The sequence below is a fragment of the Musa acuminata genome, chromosome BXJ2-5, assembly GCF_036884655.1.
Source record: "Musa acuminata AAA Group cultivar baxijiao chromosome BXJ2-5, Cavendish_Baxijiao_AAA, whole genome shotgun sequence".
NCBI lineage: Eukaryota > Viridiplantae > Streptophyta > Magnoliopsida > Zingiberales > Musaceae > Musa > Musa acuminata.
This window is the reverse complement of record NC_088342.1, coordinates 6394-28520: the sequence shown is the minus strand read 5'-3', so window position 1 is coordinate 28520 and position 22127 is coordinate 6394. Positions and strand designations below refer to the sequence as shown.

The following is a 22127-nucleotide window of genomic DNA, read 5'->3' as shown; positions in this document are numbered from 1 at the left end:
ATATAACAAAGCTCCAGTAATGCCATATGTTATATAACCAGACTATGCAACTTAAAAAAGAATCAAAGAATTAAGACACTTAAAGCTTTTCGACATCAACATGTAAAGAAATTTTCTCTAAGTGAGTCATAGTTCATGGATCAGGACATGGAAAGTTTTAAGCTGTTAATTAGTGTTTCCAGCTTCAATTTTTTCACCTATTGGCATTGTGCATTGGGTAAGATGCTCTAGATTCATGCTGTTTTAGGTGTCCAACAGTTTAGCAGGCTACCTTTTGCCACTGATCAGAGACATTGTTGGTTAATCACTCAAAAGGACTGCTAATCAATTTCTCAGATAAACCAAAAAGACTGCTCTTTTCCAAAATTCTCTAAAATATTTTGGTTGTTAGTGGGAATATTGCATCAATAGCTGCTAGCTCTAGGAATGTGGTGATCTTATGGATGATTTATCTAGGGTAGGATGGGAATCTAATAGTGAGACAACTGTTCAGACCAGCAGACTAATCCTCCAACTGAAGAATAATTAGTACATTAGGAAATTTTCTGATGGTTTTTGGCTGACTGTTGTAGTTTCTATCATATTAAGTCTATGCATCAAGTACACGACCAAGTGCAATGATCTTATTAAAGACTTACACGTGATAAGTGGATGCGTAGCTATAAATAGAGCACGTGATAAGTTCAAACATTATTTTCTTTCGAGTAATAGAAAAATCTTCATCAGTTATTTTCTCTCAATTAATCTGTCCCTGATAAGGCCATGAACATTTATTTTCTGCATTACGTGTTAGTGACATTATTGTGACTCGATGCTTGGCCCAATTATTGAGGCAGGGTCACCCGATTGTGTCAGCAATATCAGGTAGAAATATTTGCCCGGTGGTGCAGAAATGTCGAAGTATCTTTTTGGACAACTCCCTAGTGGTTATCATGTTGGTTTGGATATGTTATTGAGCTGCTTATATAGATCAATATATATAAAGATTATATATATATGTATGTATATATATATATATATATATATATATATATATATTTATTTATTTATTTAAAAGCCGATGTCGCATCACCTCGGTGACGTCGCCGAGCCTTTTTCTAAAAAAAAATATATATAAATAAATATATAAATAAATATATAAATAATAAAAATATTATTTTATTATTATTATTCGTTCCGCCCGGTAATGGGTGGTCCACGTACTGGTATACCGTCGGACCGGTATGTACCACCCGTACCGGACGGTATTATTCGGTATTGCTTACCTTGGTTCACAGTGATGCTATTGTTAAAGTTTATTTCGTTTTATATGCTATATTTTCTATATATTATAGAAACAAATATTTGAATAATAAATACATGTCCTTGACTGATATTCTTGAGCTTTGTCATTGTCAGTATATTTTGATATATGAAGCATCACTCTGTTTATTTCTAACTGTCATGCATTATAGTGCTTCTTTTCTAGTTTTTTTATGGATTATAGTACTTGGTCTTCTCATATAATAATATGAACAAACTTATTCTTTTTTTTCTTTTAATATGGACAATTTTAAGCAATTTTCAGGTTTGGACACCTACGATGATCACTCTTTCTGAGGCTGTGCTAACAGTCTTACAGTTTGGGTTGCTACTGGTTCATGCATATGTTCAAGACAAACAATGGCCATATTTGTCGATTCCACTGTAGGCATTTATGTTCTTATTCTACATTTCTTTTGTGGAACTTAAAGCTACTAAGTTATTATAGTTGCATTCTGTCAGTGATCAAACTGAAATTCACATTGATATTTATGTTCTCCAATGATGTCAATTTTCTGTCATCAGTGGAAGAAGTGATAGGCCAGAAGAATGGGTCCCAGAAAATGAAACTTTATTTATCAATGGGCATGACACACGTGAATCAAATGATAATTGCTGTGAGATTCTTCAAGTTAGCGAAGGTCAACAGAGTAATGTGGTTGATATATTCTCCATCCATTCATCTAAGGACACAGGTATAAATATAAGATGCTCTATCAGAATTCTCCAATCATATGGGAATGTTCATATATTTGTAACTGTAAATTTCTGTTATACGAAGCATTAACTAGATATTAAAATCTAGTTTTAAGCTGTCAAAATTGATGATATGGTGCTTTTTATATGAATGATAGAGTCGACTTTATCAAATTGAACTTTTAGTAGGTAAGTTTCTTTTCAAAAGAACATAGCTGCCATGTCACACGTTCCATTATCAGACTTTCAAAGAAAGCATGAATAGCTAGATTAGCATAGATAGCTCGATTGGCCTTGTTTTACTTATTTGGTTTAACTTTTATGCATATTGTGCTGTGTGGCAAGGTCAAACTAGGAAAATTTAGTTCATTATAGTAGCAGAGCATACCATTGGCATGCGCATTCTATTGTTAATATTTCTTATGCATTATAGTACTAGAGAAATATTGTTAATATTCCTGAACTTCTCATGCAACTGCTGAACACTTTACATACACATATATCATTCACACTTTGTTAATAGTACAAAATTTGTTTAACAATGCAGATTTAGTCTACAAAATTATTCCAGATAATGATACGGAAGAACCTTCAGAACTATATTGCAACAAGATGGTTGACAATAAACGGGATGTCCTTTCAGTTTGGATGCAACAATTTCTTGATGCACTGAGGGTAATTTCGCATAGTACTTCATTTTTGAAAATTTTCCCCTTTCCCTTTTATTTCATTTGACTCCAAGCCTAATTTAGTTTTGAGGACAAAAGCACCTGTTTGTTGTGTATATTCTTCATGACCCTGATCGGTGAGATGATGAGACACTACATTGTTGTTTTGCTCTTCATGCATGTGCCTGTGGCTCTTTTTTAAAATAAATTGCATAAAGAAGTTAAACTCAAATTCTACTAAAGTGAGTGAATCACAGAGAGAGAGAGGGAAATGTCTTGATATATTAATGAGTTATGAAAACAAGGGTACAAGGTAACTTATTTGGTAACATCACCAAGCAGAATAGATGGTCTAAGAGTGCAAAGAAAAGAAGAAAGCACGCACAGATGAGTGGAGCCAACTGGAGTCAGGTATTACAATACAGTGTTTAGGGATGCTGCGAGATGCAGGAATATTATCATACTACACATTGGCCATAATCCTCCAACCCTTAGATGTGTTTTCAAAGAATCTCTTATTCCTTTCTTTTCATAATAGCCAAGTCCAGGCCATGGAGAAGGCTCCACCGAAGCCTGATGCTGCTATTGAGATTGCATTGATAGTTACAGTTGCACAGAGAGAATATATATCCATAGATTCTGAGAAGGAATTACCACATCACTCATGATCAAGGGTTACCCTTGACGAGAATGATTGCATTTATTCAATAAATGTACATACATGAGTTTCATTGTTGGAGTTACACAGAATGCTTAGTTGGACCCTGTATGACTTTTCTTTGCCAGGACAACTTTTTGGTGTCCAACCTATCATCAATCAGCAGTTAGCAGTGAATTTTAATTCTGGGAGTCGCCTACTTGACCAATGACTTCTTGAAATGGGTCTTTGCATCAACCATAAGTCAATATATAGGAAAAAGATTTACTGGAAAACACACCACTGTGACATCATTTCCAACTAATGTTGTTTCACTCATCATTGTTGATGGAGGAAACCATTTTATAGAGAGCAAGCATATGAGATGGTTCTGTAGACCTATACTTGTTTTCTAGAATGCAGTTTACTGAATTGACTGCTTACTACATCCTTATCTGTTAATAACTTAAGCATGTGAGTTATCCATTCTCCATGCTTTGTAGGAAAATCTATGCAACTAAATCAAGTCAAATGGGTTCAATAGTTTAATTTTGCCAAAGAAGGTTGTAAATGAAGTGAAAGAGGATCTAAGGACGTCCAAAATTCTGGGAAATTGATCTATCAAGTTGTTTTAGAACCTTCTTTGATTTAAGATTTCATGAGTCTTGACATGATAACATGGCTCGAAAAAAGCTTATGACGATATATAGCATGCATCCAAATACTTGAATGCTTCTTGCCAGCAGAAGTGTGATGTGAATTCAAATTGTGCTCTATTTTTGGGATTCATTTTATAAAGTTTATTGTAATTGCTAGTCCTTGGGATATGAATCCAACCTTTTGCCATTTTGATGCATGGATTATGAATTTTTTGTGTAATTTCATTTTCTTTTTAATAATATGAAATGCTATTAAGGAGTACTTCAACTAGACCTGTTAAGTTTTTGGTGGATAAAAAATGAGCAGTTATGTGAATATATTTACATCAATATGCATAAATACTCAGCATTCTTGCATGCAATGTATGTCTATTGGCATGTGTTTGCATATTTATGTGTGAGTTTGCAATAGCACATATGAATTTGAAAATCCAGTTCTTCTGGCAGTCAGCAGCTATTTCCTTTATTACCACCTTAAACTCAAGCATCCCAAATGTTTTCTTCAAGGAGCACTTATTAATGCATCAGCCAACAGCAGTGCTGACTTGCCTAAAGAAGCTATTCTGTGTGACATCTTTTCCCTATAACATATGAAACCTCCACTTACAGTACTAGCAACCATCATAGTTGAATGTTATAGATGGAATGATGGAATGATGGGATTTAAGGTCTGTTTCCATTCTTTGTTCATCTAGGATAAATGGTTATATGTCGGAATAAGAATGTGGAAAGTGTCTGTATACTACATCGACCAATAAAACATAGTGGATAAAAAATTTGGCATCTAACACTCAGAAAACCAGAGTTACAAAATTAAATTCGGATGAAAGGTAGGATTAACTATTTGTTAGAAGTTGAACATGTCATGTGTGTTTGTGCCAATGCCTACTGAGAACTTGTAAATGCTTATACAACACCACCAACAAGCAGAAATATCCCAGCAAACCTGCCATCAAGCTCTTTTTTTAGCACTATTGCTAGTCACCGTGAAATCAAATATGAGTTTTGTCAACATCATGATGAACTATTGTAGTATTTCTGGCATGAAGTTAGGAGCTGTCATTTAAGGGTTCTGAGCATAACGTTAGGATGGTGGTCCCTGGTAGCCAAAGTCTTTGGCCTGAGCAGTTCTAAAAACTTGAATTGACTCATGTTATGTCTGTGATTATGTTATTAACAATATTCATGTTCCTTGGGACTTTTTGGAAGGTGGATATGCAAATTCAAGTATGTTGGACAAAAAACAGAAGTCTAGAACCCAGTAGAGTATTTCCTATAAAAAATCCTTGAGTCAATGGATATTTTGCCGATAAGAAGATTGTTCTTTTCTAAATTTGGTTTCATTTTAACAGTTGGAGAGCACTGAATCAAAGAAAATGGTCAGTTTCTACTTGTGGATAGGGAGAGTCCTTTGGAAATTAATCCTCATGCCCTGGAGATTATTATTTGCTTTTGTGCCCCCATATCAAATTGCTCATGGTTGGATAGCATTCATTGGCTCTCTTTCTTTTATAAGTGGGATAGCCTATGTGGTTACCAAGCTTACAGAAGGAATAAGTTGTGTGACAGGTCATCTTCTTTATCTTGTCAAAAAAAATTTCCTGCGTATTAATATATTAGTTGTATTTTTTTGACACAACTTTGTACTGCTTTCTTACAGGAATAAATCCTTATGTCATAGCTTTTACAGCACTAGCCAGTGGAACCTCATGGCCTGATTTAGTTGCAAGCAAGATTGCTGCTGAGCGTCAAATCACTGCAGATTCTGCCATTGCTAACATCATTTGCAGGTCTGTTCTCATCAGATGAACATACTTGATAAAAAAGAACTAATACAAGCTTGGGGATCTTTAAGTTGCTTAAGTGCCAGTAACACATAATTTCATGATTTTTAGGAAGAAAATTGTGAGTCCTAACTCCAAGTTGTAAGTTCACATGCTGAGGAGATAAAATCACATCGCAGTTAATTGTGGATATCAACATGCAATACATGTCCATTTCATGGCCTTTGCATTGGTGTATATTCACGGTGTGCTGCAATCTGAATCAGCAAAACAAGTTGAAACGGAATCATATTAGGTCAACTTTGTGTTTAGGTTTGATTAAATTGAGCCTGTTTAATATTTGTCTAATCAAGTTGTATCCTAGTCTCATCTAGTCCACCTGTAGTTTTAGTACTTGTTTATGGGAGACTGACTCCTTAGAAGAACTGGATATTCCCTGATTAGAGTAGAACACTATTTTACAAGTTCCTGATTAGAGTAATATGTCAGAATGCGCAAGTTTTTTCCCCCTTCTTTTTCATACGAGGAAACTACTAGGAAAATGTTAGTGTCAATCATACATGCAACTGTAATTTGACTTGCATATGTCTAATAATTTGTTTCTAAGTTCTTGAATGAATATCTCACGTTTTTTGTTTTGTTTTTGCATTTCTCCAGCAACTCGGTGAACATATATATTGGCATTGGCATTCCATGGTTGATAGACACAACTTACAACTTCTTTGTGTACCAAGAACCACTGTACATTCAGAACGCAGGAGGCCTAAGCTACTCCCTGTTGGTATTCTTCACAACTTCAGCTGGTTGCATTGCTGTTCTTTTACTTCGACGAATTACCTTAGGTGCAGAACTCGGTGGACCAAAGTTATGGGCTTGGTTGACAGCCACATACTTCATGTTTCTATGGCTTGTTTTTGTTGTTTTGTCATCGCTTAAAGTGTCTGGAAAAATCTAAACAGAACCAATGCTGGAGTTTATGGCTTATTAGATTCTCAGGTTTATACCCTTTCTCGGTTGCTACAGACGCACACGATTATGAGAGTTCATGGGTTCATAGTATCTTGGATTTATACCCTTGTTATCTTCTTCTTTGGTTGGCGGGGTATTATACAGACAAAGACGTTAGAGTTTTTTTGGTGTTGAATTCCAGGTATCTTTCTTCTCATTGGGTTGCTGCATCGAACAGATAAGATACTGAAGTTTATACGATATTGGATCTCAGATATTTTTCTTTCTTGTCAGGCTATAGTGTTGATGCTCGATGAATGACTGTAAATTTACGGGATGTCATCTTTGTTCTTCTTTTTAGCATTTTTGGGGGTAGTTCATACATGGTCTTGTATTCGGTAATATATATATATATATATATATATATATATATATATATATTAAATCTCTGAATTAATTCATCTCAATATGTAGCTTGATGTTGCTTAAGAGTTCCATTTTTGTCTGAGTGTTTTTATTTTCTTTTTGAGCTTTGATCCTTGTCACTCCGAACATGTGTAAACCCGGGTATTCTGTAATTTCCTTTATTTTCACCTTGTACAATATAAAACGATTCATATTTATCTTTCTTAATCAAGTATTCTATTATTTCATATGACTGCCTCCACAAGGATGTATGCATTTTTCCTGTGGTATACACGATGATGATCTTAAATCACGCGAATGTCCACTCATTTTATTAAAATAAATAATTTCCAATGGAACCCACACTACAGCGCGTGGACCAGGGCCGTTGGAAGCTATGGCGTGGGACTCGAGGGTGGTACACCCAATAAAGAAAGCGGTTTCCCGATCCGATAATGGACGGTTACGATGTGGGGATTCGAGGGTCCGCGATGGTCGGCAAAGGCGGTGGCGATCCTTTCATGTCGTCCTGCTTCTTCCCCACCAACATCATCGCCGGATATCCAGTCGGACCGCGCTGCGTCACGCCGCGCCGCCTCGCGGGATCCGACCCGCAACCGGTAATCTCTCTCTCCCCTTCTTCTTTGTTGTAATTTCCCCACTTTCCTTGTGCTTTGTTGTTGTTTGGGCCGCCTCCTTTACGCTTCCTTTGGCATTTATTCTTTGGCGTGCAGCGAAGGATGACATAGTCGTCGGAGTAGACATTCTGTTTTTGCTATGAAATTTGTGGATTTTCTTGGATGAGTTTGGGTTCGATTTTTCCGACAATTGTTGAAATTGTAAATGACAATTACTTTGGAATAAAGAAATAGGGAATTCTTTGCAAATGGAGTTTGAGGTAAATCATGGATTGGTGATAGAGATCTGAAGACCTAGCACGTCATTTCATTGGTATTTGGTAGGAGCAGACCAGGATGATTTGGGTTCGCATGTTCCATTGCTCTTTCAATTCCCAAACGAATATGATTCTTCTTTCTTTCCCCTCACTACCTCTTGGATTTGGAGGAGACTTGTCGATGGCGCATAATTGCTGACGAAGCCATTGGGATGAGAAGTAGGCGCACCACTTTTTTGGTGGATCTTGAACTTTTAGATGATCAGATGGAAGCTGAAGAATCAAAAGAAAAACAACTCCCATAGAAACAAACCAAAAGTCAATTTGTATCTACCATTGTCACAATCATTGTAGGTTATGAAAAAGGATAAGCTACGTGGAAAGAGGGGAATTCTTGTCCTGGAATAATTCTTGATCTTTATTTTAACATTGTATCATACATTCATCCCCTTGAGAATTATGATTTTTCCCTTAAATTTCCATATAATACCCTTATTACTGTTACTTTGGGAAGCAATGCTTCATGCTGATATTTGCTGTGAAATTTTCATATTTAATTGGAGAACACAAGTAATTTTGTCGAGATTTCAGACAAATGGTTATGATTATTGCTTGGGCGTAGCATCTCATGTATGTCTTAAGGTCTTCATGTTTATAGGTTAGCAATCAGGATGATTATTCTGATTAAGATAATTTACAAATCATCGTGCAAACTTTCATGGGAAAAGTCAAGTGTTGATAATTTACAAATCATCGTGCAAACTTTCATGGGAAAACTTACATTGCAATAGATCTCCTTGAAGCCCATAGAAACAATATCATCTCTTCTATCTTAGTACACACGCTGGAGGAGGGAGGGTCTTATCACCTTCCGCACCACTATCTTCTGTTCTGCAGATGACCATTGCTAATAGCGCCCTTATAATTGATTCCAATAATTACATTTGGTTTGACATGGAATTGGAATTCCAATAATGTGGTGCTCCAGTCGCGGAGACAAACTAAAATTTATATAATACTTTTTTTTTAAAAAAATAGAAATTAAAAATCAAATAATGCTTTTTTTTTTTGCGGGCTTAAGGCCTGCTGGGTAAAGTCCGATGTCCAGCTCCTGTGAACCGACCCAAACGCAAACCAACCCCTTTAATAAATAAATTATAATAAAATAAAATTGGATGGTAGTCTTCGGCTTTTGTTTTGCTGGTCTTGGGCTTAAGGCCTGCTGGGTAAAGTCCGATGTCCAGCTCATGAGAACCGACCCAAACGTAAACCAACCCCTTTAATAAATAAATTATAATAAAATAAAATTAAATGGTGGTCTTGGGTTTTTGTTTTGTTGGTCTTGGGCTTAAGGCCTGTTGGGTAAAGTCCGATGTCCAGCTCATGTGAACCGATCTAAACGCAAACCAACCTCTTTAATAAAAAAATTATAATAAAATAAAATTGGATGGTGGTCTTCGGCTTTTGTTTTGCTGGTCTTGGGCTGAAGGATTGCTGGGTAAAGTCCGATGTCCAACTCATGTGAACCGACCCAAACGCAAACCAACCCCTTTAATAAAATAAAATAAAATTGGATGGTGGTCTTGAGCTTTTGTTTTGTTGGTCTTGGGCTTAAGGCCTGCTGGGTAAGTCTGATGTCCAGCTCATTTGAACCGACCCAAACGTAAACCAACCCCTTTAATAAATAAATTATAATAAAATAAAATTGGATGGTGGTCTTGGGCTTTTGTTTTGCTGGTCTTGGGCTTAAGGCCTGCTGGGTAAAGTCCGATGTCCAACTCATATGAACCGACCCAAACGCAAACCAACCTCTTTAATAAATAAATTATAATAAAATAAAATTGGATGGTGGTCTTGGGCTTTTGTTTTGCGGGTCTTGGGCTGAAGGCTTGCTGGGTAAAGTCCGATGTCCAGCTTATGTGAACCGACCCAAATGCAAACCAACCCCTTTAATAAAATAAAATAAAATTAGATGAGGGTCTTGGGGCTTTTGTTTTGCTAGTCTTGGGCTTAAGGCCTACTGGGTAAAGTCTGATGTCCAGCTCATGTGAACCGAACCAAACGCAAACCAACCTCATTAATAAATAAATTATAATAAAATAAAATTGGATAGTGGTCTTGGGCTTTTGTTTTGCTGGTCTTGGGCTAAAGGCTTGCTGGGTAAAGTCCGATGTCCAGCTCATGTGAACCGACCCAAACGCAAACCAACCCCTTTAATAAAATAAAATAAAATTGGATGGTGGTCTTGGGCTGAAGGCTAGCTGGGTAAAGTCCGATGTCCAGCTCATGTGAACCGACCCAAACGCAAACCAACCCCTTTAATAAAATAAAATAAAATTGGATGGTGGTCTTGGGCTTTTGTTTTGCTGGTCTTGGGCTTAAGGCCTACTGGGTAAAGTCCGATGTCCAGCTCATGTGAACCGACCTAAACGAAAACCAACCCATTTAATAAATAAATTATAATAAAATAAAATTGGATGGTGGTCTTGGGCTTTTGTTTTGCTGGTCTTGGGCTGAAGGCTTGCTAGGTAAAGTCCGATGTCCAGCTCATGTGAACCGACCTAAACGCAAACCAACCCCTTTAATAAAATAAAATAAAATTGGATGGTGGTCTTGGGCTTTTGTTTTGCTGGTCTTGGGATGAAGGCTTGCTGGGTAAAGTCCGATGTCCAGCTCATGTGAACCGACCCAAACGCAAACCAACCCCATTAATAAAATAAAATAAAATTGGAAGGTGGTCTTGGGCTTTTGTTTTGCTGGTCTTGGGCTTAAGGCCTATTGGGTAAAGTCCGATGTCCAACTCATGTGAACCGACCCAAATGCAAACCAACCCCTTTAATAAATAAATTATAATAAAATAAAATTGGATGGTGGTCTTGGGCTTTTGTTTTGCTGGTCTTGGGCTTAAGGCCTGTTGGGTAAAGTTCGATGTCCAGCTCATGTGAACCGACCCAAACGCAAACCAACCTTTTTAATAAATAAATTATAATAAAATAAAATTGGATGGTGGTCTTGGGCTTTTGTTTTGCTGGTCTTGGGCTGAAAGCTTGCTGGGTAAAGTCCGATGTCTAGCTCATGTGAACCGACCCAAACGCAAACCAACCCTTTTAATAAAATAAAATAAAATTGGATGGTGGTCTTTGGCTTTTGTTTTCCTGGTCTTGGGCTGAAGGCTTGCTGGGTAAAGTCCGATGTCAAGCTCATGTGAACCGACCCAAACGCAAACCAACCCTTTTAATAAAATAAAATAAAATTGGATGGTGGTCTTGGACTTTTGTTTTGCTGGTCTTGGGCTTAAGGCCTGCTGGGTAAAGTCCGATGTCCAGCTCATGTGAATCGACCCAAACACAAACCAACCTCTTTAATAAATAAATTATAATAAAATAAAATTGGATGGTGGTCTTGGGCTTTTGTTTTGCTGGTCTTGGGCTGAAGGCTTGTTGGGTAAAGTCCGATGTCCGACTCATGTGAACCGACCCAAACGCAAACCAACCCCTTTAATAAAATAAAATAAAATTAGATGGTGGTCTTGGGCTTTTGTTTTGCTGGTCTTGGGCTGAAGGCTTGCTGGGTAAAGTTCGATGTACAACTTATGTGAACCGACCCAAACGCAAACCAACCCCTTTAATAAAATAAAATAAAATTGGATGGTGGTCTTGGGCTTTTGTGTTGTCTTGGTCTTAAGGCCTACTGGGTAAAGTCCGATGTCCAACTCATGTGAACCGACCCAAACGCTAACCAACCCTTTTAATAAATAAATTATAAAAAAATAAAATTGTATGGTGGTCTTGGGCTTTTGGTTTGCTGGTTTTGGGCTTAAGGCCTATTGAGTAAAGTCCGATGTCCAGCTCATGTGAACCGACTTAAACGCAAATCAACCTCTTTAATAAATAAATTATAATAAAATAAAATTGTATGGTGGTCTTGGGCTTAAGGCTTTTTGGGTAAAGTCCGATGTCCAGCGCATGTGAACCGACGCAAACGCAAACCAACCCCTTTAATAAAATAAAATAAAATTGGATGGTGGTCTTGGGTTTTTGTTTTGCAAGTCTTGGGCTGAAGGCTTGCGGGGTAAAGTCCGATGTCCAACTTATGTGAACCGACCCAAACGCAAACCAACCCATTTAATAAAATAAAATAAAATTGGATGGTGGTCTTGGGCTTTTGTTTTGCTGGTCTTGGGCTTAAGGCCTGCTGGGTAAAGTCCGATGTCCAGCTCATGTGAACCGACCCAAACGCAAACCAACCTCTTTAATAAATAAATTATAATAAAATAAAATTGAATGGTGGTCTTGGGCTTTTGTTTTGCTGGTCTTGGGCTGAAGGCTTGTTGGGTAAAGTCCGATGTCCAGCTAATGTGAAACGACCCAAACGCAAACCAACCCTTTAATAAAATAAAATAAAATTGGATGGTAGTCTTGGGCTTTTGTTTTGCTGGTTTTGGGCTGAAGGATTTCTGGGTAAAGTCCGATGTCCAGCTCATGTGAACCGACCCAAACGCAAACCAACCCCATTAATAAAATAAAATAAAATTGGATGGTGGTCTTGAGCTTTTGCTGGTCTTGGGCTTAAGGCCTGCTGGGTAAAGTCCGATGTCCAGCTCATGTGTACCGACCCAAACGCAAACCAACCCCTTTAATAAATAAATTATAATAAAATAAAATTGGATGGTGGTCTTGAGTTTTTGTTTTGCTGGTCTTGGGCCTAACGCCTGCTGGGTAAAGTCCGATGTCTAACTCATGTGAACCGACCCAAACGCAAATCAACCCCTTTAATAAATAAATTATAATAAAATAAAATTGGATGGTGGTCTTGGGCTGAAGGCTTGCTGGGTAAAGTCCGATGTCCAGCTCATGTGAACCGACCCAAAAGCAAACCAACCCCTTTAATAAAATAAAATAAAATTTGATGGTGGTCTTGGTCTTTTGTTTTACTGGTCTTGGGCTGAAGGCTTGCTGGGTAAAGTCCAATGTCCAGCTTATGTGAACCGACCCAAACGCAAACCAACCCTTTTAATAAAATAAAATAAAATTGGATGGTGGTCTTTGACTTTTGTTTTGTTGGTCTTGGGCTTAAGGCCTAGGTAAAGTCCGATGTCTAGCTCATGTGAACCGACCCAAACGCAAACTAACCCCTTTAATAAATAAATTATAATAAAATAAAATTGGATGGTGGTCTTGGGCTTTTGTTTTGCTGCTCTTGGGCTTTAGGCCTGCTGGGTAAAGTCCGATGTCCAGCTCATGTGAATCGACCTAAACGCAAACCAACCTTTTTAATAAATAAATTATAATCAAATAAAATTTGATGGTGGTCTTGGGCTTTTGTTTTGCTGGTCTTGGGCTGAAAGCTTACTGGCTAAAGTCCGATTTCTAGCTCATGTTAACTGACCTATACGCAAACCAACCCCTTTAATAAAATAAAATAAAATTGGATGGTGGTCTTGGGCTTTTGTTTTGCTGGTCTTGGGCTGAAGGCTTCCTGGGTAAAGTCCGATTTCTAGCTCATGTGAACCGACGCAAACGCAAACCAACTCCTTTAATAAAATAAAATAAAATTTGATGGTGGTCTTGGGCTTTTGTTTTGCTGGTCGTGGGCTTAAGGCCTGCTGGGTAAAGTCCGATATCCAGCTCATGTGAACCGACCCAAATACAAACCAACCTCTTTAATAAATAAATTATAATAAAATAAAATTGGACGATAGCCTTGGGCTTTTGTTTTGCTGGTCTTGGGCTGAAGGCTTGCTGGGTAAAGTCCGATATCCAGCTCATGTGAACCGACCCAAACGCAAACCAAGCCCTTTAAAAAAATAAAATAAAATTGGATGGTGGTCTTGGGCTTTTGTTTTGCTGGTCTTGGGCTGAAGGTTTGCTGGGTAAAGTCCGATGACTAGCTCATTTGAACCGACTCAAACGCAAACCAACCCCTTTAATAAAATAAAATAAAATTAGATGGTGGTCTTGGGCTTTTATTTTGCTGGTCTTGGGCTTAAGGCCTGCTGGGTAAAGTCCGATGTCCAGCTCATGTGAACCGACCCAAACGCAAACCAACCCTTTTAATAAATAAATTATAAAAAAATAAAAATGGATGGAGGTCTTGGGCTTTTGTTTTGCTGGTCTTGGGTTGAAGGCTTGCTGGGTAAAGCCCGATGTCCAGCTCATGTGAACCGACCCCATTAATAAAATAAAATAAAATTGGATGGTGGTCTTGGGCTTTTGTTTTGTTGGTCTTGGGCTGAAGGCTTGCTGGGTAAAGTCCGATGTCTAGCTTATGTGAACCGACACAAACGCAAACCAACCCCTTTAATAAAATAAAATAAAATTGGATGGTGGTCTTGGGCTTTTATTTTGCTGGTCTTGGGCTGAATGATTGCTGGGTAAAGTCCGTTGTCCAGCTCATGTGAACCGACCCAAACGCAAACCAACCCCTTTAATAAAATAAAATAAAATTGGATGGTGGCCTTGAGCTTTTGTTTTGCTGGTCTTGGGCTGAAGGCTTCCTGGGTAAAGTCCGATGTCCAGCTTATGTGAACCAACCCAAACGCAAACCAACCCCTTTAATAAAATACAATAAAATTGGATGGTGGTCTTGGGCTTTTGTTTTACTAGTCTTGGGCTTAAGGCCTGCTGGGTAAAGTCCGATGTCCAACTATTGTGAACCGTCCCAAACTCAAACCAACCTCTTTAATAAATAAATTATAATAAAATAAAATTGGATGGTGGTCTTGGGCTTTTGTTTTGCTAGTCTTGGGCTGAAGGCTTGCAGGGTAAAGTCCGATGTCCAGCTCATATGAACCGACCCAAACGTAAACCAACCCCTTTAATAAATTAAAATAAAATTGGTTGGTGGGCTTGGGTTGAAGTCTTGCTGGGTAAAGTCCGATATCCAGCTCATGTGAACCGACCCAAATGCAAACCAACCCCTTTAATAAAATAAAATAAAATTGGATGGTGGTTTTGGGCTTTTGTTTTGCTGATCTTGGGCTTAAGGCCTGCTGGGTAAAGTCTGATGTCCAGCTCATGTGAACCGACCCAAACGCAAACCAACCCTTTTAATAAATAAATTATAAAAAAATAAAATTGGATGGTGGTCTTGGGCTTTTGTTTTGCTAGTCTTGGGCTTAAGGCCTGCTGGGTAAAGTCCGATGTCCAACTCATGTGAACCGACCCAAACGCAAACCAACCTCTTTAATAAATAAATTATAATAAAATAAAATTGGATGTTGGTCTTGGGCTTTTGTTTTGTTGGTCTTGGGCTTAAGGCTTTCTGGGTAAAGTTCGATGTCCAGCTCATGTGAAACGACCCAAACGCAAACCAACCCCTTTAATAAAATAAAATAAAATTGGATGGTAGTCTTGGGCTTTTGTTTTTCTGGTCTTGGGCTGAAGGCTTGCTGGGTAAAGTCCGACGTCCAGCTCATGTGAACCGACCAAAACGCAAACCAACCCCTTTAATAAAAAAAAATAAAATTGGATGGTGGTCTTGGGCTTTTGTTTTGCTGGTCTTGGGCTTAAGGCCTGCTGGGTAAAGTCCGATGTCCAGCTCATGTGAACCGACCCAAACACATACCAACCTCTTTAATAAATAAATTATAATAAAATAAAATTGGATAGTGGTCTTGGGCTGAAGGCTTGCTGGGTAAAGTCCGATGTCCAGCTAATGTGAACCGACCCAAATGCAAACCAACCCCTTTAATAAAATAAAATAAAATTGGATGGTGGTCTTGGGCTTTTGTTTTGCTGGTCTGGGGCTGAATGATTGCTGGGTAAAGTCCGTTGTCCAGCTCATGTGAACCGACCCAAACGCAAACCAACCCCTTTAATAAAATAAAATAAAATTGGATGGTGGTCTTGAGCTTTTGTTTTGCTGGTCTTGGGCTTAACGCCTGCTGGGTAAAGTCCGATGTCCAGCTAATGTGAACCGACCCAAACGTAAACTAACCCCTTTAATAAATAAATTATAATAAAATAAAATTGGATGGTGGTCTTGGGCTTTTGTTTTGTTGGTCTTGGCTTAACGCCTGCTGGGTAAAGTCCAATGTCCAGCTCATGTGAACCGACCCAAACGCAAACCAACCCTTTTAATAAATAAATTATAATAAAATAAAATTGGATGACGGTCTTGTGCTTTTGTTTTGTTGGTCTTGAGCTTAAGGCCTGCTGGGTAAAGTCCGTTGTCCAGCTCATGTGAACCGACCCAAACGCAAACCAACATCTTTAATAAATAAATTATAATAAAATAAAATTAGATAGTTGTCTTGGGCTTTTGTTTTGCTGGTCTTGGGCTGAAAGCTTGCTGGGTAAAGTCCGATTACCAGCTCATGTGAACCGACCCAAACGCAAATCAACCCCTTTAAAAAAATAAAATAAAATTGGATGGTGGTCTTTAGCTTTTGTTTTGCTGGTCTTGGGCTTAAGGCCTGCTGGGTAAAGTCCGATGTCCAGCTCATGTGAACTAACCCAAACGCAAACCAACCCCTTTAATAAATAAATTATAATAAAAGAAATTTGGATGGTGGTCTTGGGCTTTTGTTTTGCTGGTCTTGGGTTGAAGGCTTGCTGGGTAAAGTCCGATATCCAGCTCATGTGAACGAACCCAAACGCAAACCAACCTCTTTAATAAATAAATTATAATAAAATAAAATTGGATGGTGGTCTTGGGCTGAAGGCTTGTTGGGTAAAGTCCGATGTCTAGCACTTGTGAACCGACCTAAACGCAAACCAACCCCTTTAATAAAATAAAATAAAATTTGATGGTGGTCTCGGGCTTTTATTTTGCTGGTCTTGGGCTGAAGGCTTGCTAGGTAAAGTCCAATGTCCAGCTCATGTGAACCGACCCAAACGCAAACCAACCCTTTTAATAAAATAAAATAAAATTAGATGACGGTCTTTGGCTTTTGTTTTGCTGTTCTTGGGCTTAAGGCCTGCTGGGTAAAGTCCGATGTCCAGCTCATGTGAACCGACCCAAACGCAAACCAACCCCTTTAATAAATAAATTATAATAAAATAAAATTGGATGATGGTCTTGGGCTTTTGTTTTGCTGGTCTTGGGCTGAAGGCCTGCTTGGTAAAGTCCGATGTCCAGCTCATGTGAACTGACGCAAACGCAAACCAACCTTTTTAATAAATAAATTATAATAAAATAAAATTGGATGGTGGTCTTGGGCTGAAGGCTTGCTGGGTAAAGTCCGATGTTTAGCTCATGTGAACCGACCCAAACGCAAACCAACCCTTTAATAAAATAAAATAAAATTGGATGGTGGTCTTGGGTTTTTGTTTTGCTGGTCTTGGGCTGAAGGCTTCTTGGGTAAAGTCCGATGTCCAGCTCATGTGAACCGACCCAAACGCAAACCAACCCCTTTAATAAAATAAAATAAAATTGGATTGTGGTCTTGGGCTTTTGTTTTACTAGTCTTGGGCTTAAGGCCTGCTGGGTAAAGTCCGATGTCCAACTATTGTGAACCGACCCAAACGCAAACCAACCCCTTTAATAAATAAATTATAATAAAATAAAATTGGATGGTGGTCTTGGGCTTTTGTTTTGCGGGTCTTGGGCTGAAGGCTTGCAGGGTAAAGTCCGATGTCCAGCTCATGTGAACCGACCCAAACGCAAACCAACCCCTTTAATAAATTAAAATAAAATTGGATGGTGGTCTTGGGTTTAAGTCTTGCTGGGTAAAGTCCGATATCCAGCTCATGTGAACCGACCCAAATGCAAACCAACCCCTTTAATAAAATAAAATAAAATTGGATGGTGGTCTTGGGCTTTTGTTTTGCTGGACTTGGGCTTAAGGCCTGCTGGGTAAAGTCCGATGTCCAGCTCATGTGAACCGACCCAAACGCAAACCAACCCTTTTAATAAATAAATTATAAAAAAATAAAATTGGATGGTGATTTTGGGCTTTTGTTTTGCTAGTCTTGGGCTTAAGGCCTGCTGGGTAAAGTCCGATGTCCAACTCATGTGAACCGACCCAAACGCAAACCAACCTCTTTAATAAATAAATTATAATAAAATAAAATTGGATGTTGGTCTTGGGCTTTTGTTTTGTTGGTCTTGGGCTTAAGGCTTTCTGGGTAAAGTTCGATGTCCAGCTCATGTGAAACGACCCAAACGCAAACCAACCCCTTTAATAAAATAAAATAAAGTTGGATGGTAGTCTTGGGCTTTTGTTTTGCTGGTCTTGGGCTGAAGGCTTGCTAGGTAAAGTCCAATGTCCAGCTCATGTGAACCGACCCAAACGCAAACCAACCCTTTTAATAAAATAAAATAAAATTGGATGGTGGTCTTGGGCTTTTGTTTTGCTGGTCTTGGGCTTAAGGCCTGCTGGGTAAAGTCCGATGTCCAGCTCATGTGAACCGATCCAAACACATACCAACCTCTTTAATAAATAAATTATAATAAAATAAAATTGGATAGTGGTCTTGGGCTGAAGGCTTGCTGGGTAAATTCCGATGTCCAGCTAATGTGAACCGACCCAAATGCAAACCAAACACTTTAATAAAATAAAATAAAATTGGATGGTGGTCTTGGGCTTTTGTTTTGCTTGTCTTGGGCTGAATGATTGCTGGGTAAAGTCCGTTGTCCAACTCATGTGAACCGACCCAAACGCAAACAAACCCCTTTAATAAAATAAAATAAAATTGGATGGTGGTCTTGAGCTTTTGTTTTGCTGGTCTTGGGCTTAACGCCTGTTGGGTAAAGTCCGATGTTCAGCTAATGTGAACCGACCCAAACGTAAACCAACCCCTTTAATAAATAAATTATAATAAAATAAAATTGGATGGTGGTCTTGGGCTTTTGTTTTGCTGGTCTTGGCTTAACGCCTGCTGGGTAAAGTCCGATGTCCAACTCATGTGAACCGACCCAAACGCAAACCAACCCCTTTAATAAATAAATTATAATAAAATAAAATTGGATGGCGGTCTTGGGCTTTTGTTTTGTTGGTCTTGGGCTTAAGGCCTGCTGGGTAAAGTCCGATGTCCAGCTCATGTGAACCGACCCAAACGCAAACCAATATTTTTAATAAATAAATTATAATAAAATAAAATTAGATGGTTGTCTTGGGCTTTTGTTTTGCTGGTCTTGGGCTGAAGGCTTGCTGGGTAAATTCCGATGACCAGCTCATGTGAACCGACCCAAACGCAAACCAACCCCTTTAATAAAATAAAATAAAATTGGATGGTGGTATTTGGCTTTTGTTTTGCTGGTCTTGGGCTTAAGGCCTGCTGGGTAAAGTTCGATGTCCAGCTCATGTGAACTGACCCAAACGCAAACCAACCCCTTTAATAAATAAATTATAATAAAAGAAAATTGGATGGTGGTCTTGGGCTTTTGTTTTGCTGGTCTTGGGTTGAAGGCTTGCTGGGTAAAGTCCGATGTCCAGCTCATGTGAACTGACCCAAACGCAAACCAACCCCTTTAATAAAATAAAATAAAATTGGATGGTAGTCTTGGGCATTTGTTTTGTCGGTCTTGGGCTTAAGGCCTGCTGGGTAAAGTTCGATGTCCACCTCATGTGAACCGACCCAAACGCAAACCAACCTCTTTAATAAATAAATTATAATAAAATAAAATTGGATGGTGGTCTTGGGCTTTAGTTTTGCTGGTCTTGGGCTGAAGGCTTGTTGGGTAAAGTCCGATGTCCAGCTCATGTGAACCGACCCAAACGCAAACCAACCCCTTTATTAAAAAAAAATAAAATTAGATGGTGGTCTTGGGCTTTTGTTTTGCTGGTCTTGGGCTGAAGGCTTGCCGGGTAAAGTCCGATGTCCAGCTCATGTGAATCGACCCAAACGTAAACCAACCCTTTAATAAAATAAAATAAAATTGGATGGTGGTCTTGTGCTTTTATTTTGCTGGTCTTGGGCTTAAGGCCTACTGGGTAAAGTCCGATGTCCAGCTCATGTGAACCGACCCAAACGCAAACCAACCCTTTTAATAAATAAATTATAATAAAATAAAATTGGATGGTGGTCTTGGGCTTTTGTTTTGCTGGTCTTGGGCTGAAGGCTTGCTTAGTAAAGTCCGATGTCCTGCTCATGTGAACAGACCGAAACGCAAACCAACCCCTTTAATAAAATAAAATAAAATTGGATGGTGGTCTTGGGCTTTTGTTTTGCTGGTCTTGGGCTGAAGGCTTGCTGGGTAAAGTCCGATGTCCAGCTCATGTGAACCGACCCAAACGTAAACCAACCCCTTTAATAAAATAAAATAAAATTGGATGGTAGTCTTGGGCTTTTGTTTTGCTTGTCTTGGGCTTAAGGCCTGTTGGGTAAAGTCCGATGTCCAGCTCATGTGTACCGATCCAAACGCAAACCAACCCTTTTAATAAATAAATTATAATAAAATAAAATTGGATGGTGATAAGGGTAAAAATGGCGATGTAACACGCCATGACGTCAGCCATGCTTAGGCAACACACTGCCACAGGAAGTCGGCATTAACGCTTAACTCAGGCTTAGTTCTTCACGCCACGCCAATCCCAGGTCAGACGCTATCAGCCTGCCTCCTGCAAGCAGCCACATCAGGTAACATCAAAACTCATCTATAAATACCCCAGAGTTCTAAACGAACAGGGGAGAGGAACACACACAACACTTGCATGAAAGCATCTCTTCCTCCAAAACCCTCTCCACTTCGCTAACTCGATCGTCGGAGGGGTCGGGTCGAGCTCCCGACCCGACCTGTGTGCAGGAACAAGGGCGAGGTCATACCTTCCCGACGCCACGCCAAGGCTTCACCCCCTACGCCACGTCCCATCCGGACAGCTGTGACCGGCCACCCCTGCTGTCCCAAGGGGCACCGTGCCAGGTCCCCGCACATTCGGCCACCCCTGTTGTCATTGAAAAATTGACTAGTTGTTTTTAGTAGCCATTCTATAATCTATTATTCTGACAATTCCATTGACTATGGAATCTGTTGCCTTAAGACAACAAGATATCACTTACCAAATGAACAGGCTTCTCATTTGATATGACTATGTATATCCACCGCTGCTGCATAGATCAATTAATCTAAAACCAATGCAGAAACTTATTAATTTAATGACCATGTTACTTCCTGTCCATGTTAAAGTGAACCAATTACCTATAATTGTCTTCTTAAATGTTGCAGATCAAGGATACTGGCTGTGGAATCAGTCCTCAAGATTTACCACACATCTTTACTAAGTTTGCACACTCCCGCAACAGTGCAAACAAAGCCTCCAATGGCAGTGGGCTCGGCCTTGCTATTTGTAGGAGGTACTGCCTTAAAACACTGTTAATGTCACCTGAAAGTGTAATATGATGCATACCTTGCAAATTTTTTCTCCGAAATTACTGTTATGCATAAACTTGTTGCTGTAGATTTCTTCTGGATTGGTGATTGATATCTATGAAAGAGGGCTTATCTAATTCTACCACAACAAAAATAGAAAAGGAAAAACTCATCTACATGGATTCTATCTTGTTTGGCTAATTGATTATTCTTCCTGATTAGCTTTTTATTGACATTTTCCACTGGCACAATCAGGTTTGTGAGCCTCATGGATGGACAGATCTGGCTTGAAAGTGAAGGCATAGGGAAAGGTTGCACTGCCACATTCATCGTCAAACTTGGTATTTGTGATCCAAGCGGAAATATGCAACAAATTTTGCAGACTACACCAAGTCATGGAGATGCAAATCTTCCCGGCCCAAGAGCTAAATTCGATGATGAGAATGGGAAATTTACTCCTATGATGCGTTACCAAAGAAGTGTATAATTTATACGGTTGGATTCATCTACCTACCTGCAGCATTTATGGCCTGAAGGCTCTGATTGGTGAAACCAATTTTGTGATGGTTCAAGGCTTTGTCTCTTTGGTGTTCAGCGAGGTGGTTTAATTAATTTGCAACCGGGACAAGTTTGTGGCTTACCTACGTGGAGTATGTGATCTTTGCTGATATAACGAGTTCAAATTAGTTGGTGTAAAGTAATAGTTGTTGTTTCCACACTTATTTTATCTGGCTGATGAGCCGAGTTTGATGTGCAACTAGATGATCTTTTGGCTTCAAACTTTGTATGATATTCTCCGAACGGCGACCCTACGTTTTCAGTACTTTTGTTCTGAACGGTTGCTAGGTTCTCAATCTGCTGCTTACGGTTCAGTGTCAA

At 38.9% G+C, this 22127-nt stretch overlaps 1 protein-coding gene across 3 annotated transcripts in view; it reads left to right on the top strand.

Annotated features, from left to right (window-relative positions):
* Positions 1-22127, top strand: part of LOC103983721 (magnesium/proton exchanger-like) — a 27053-nt gene extending 4926 nt beyond the window's left edge. For 2 of the 3 annotated variants that reach the window (XM_065107582.1, XM_065107580.1), the window contains exons 4-11: positions 1568-1686; positions 1828-1997; positions 2546-2673; positions 5315-5531; positions 5623-5752; positions 6404-7719; positions 21105-21232; positions 21504-22127. In XM_065107582.1, the coding sequence (XP_064963654.1) occupies positions 1568-1686; positions 1828-1997; positions 2546-2673; positions 5315-5531; positions 5623-5752; positions 6404-6701 (1062 nt within the window). In that variant the 3' untranslated portion in view covers positions 6702-7719; positions 21105-21232; positions 21504-22127. The remainder of the gene's footprint in view (positions 1-1567; positions 1687-1827; positions 1998-2545; positions 2674-5314; positions 5532-5622; positions 5753-6403; positions 7720-21104; positions 21233-21503) is intronic. The other variant, XM_065107581.1, reaches the window with a different exon arrangement.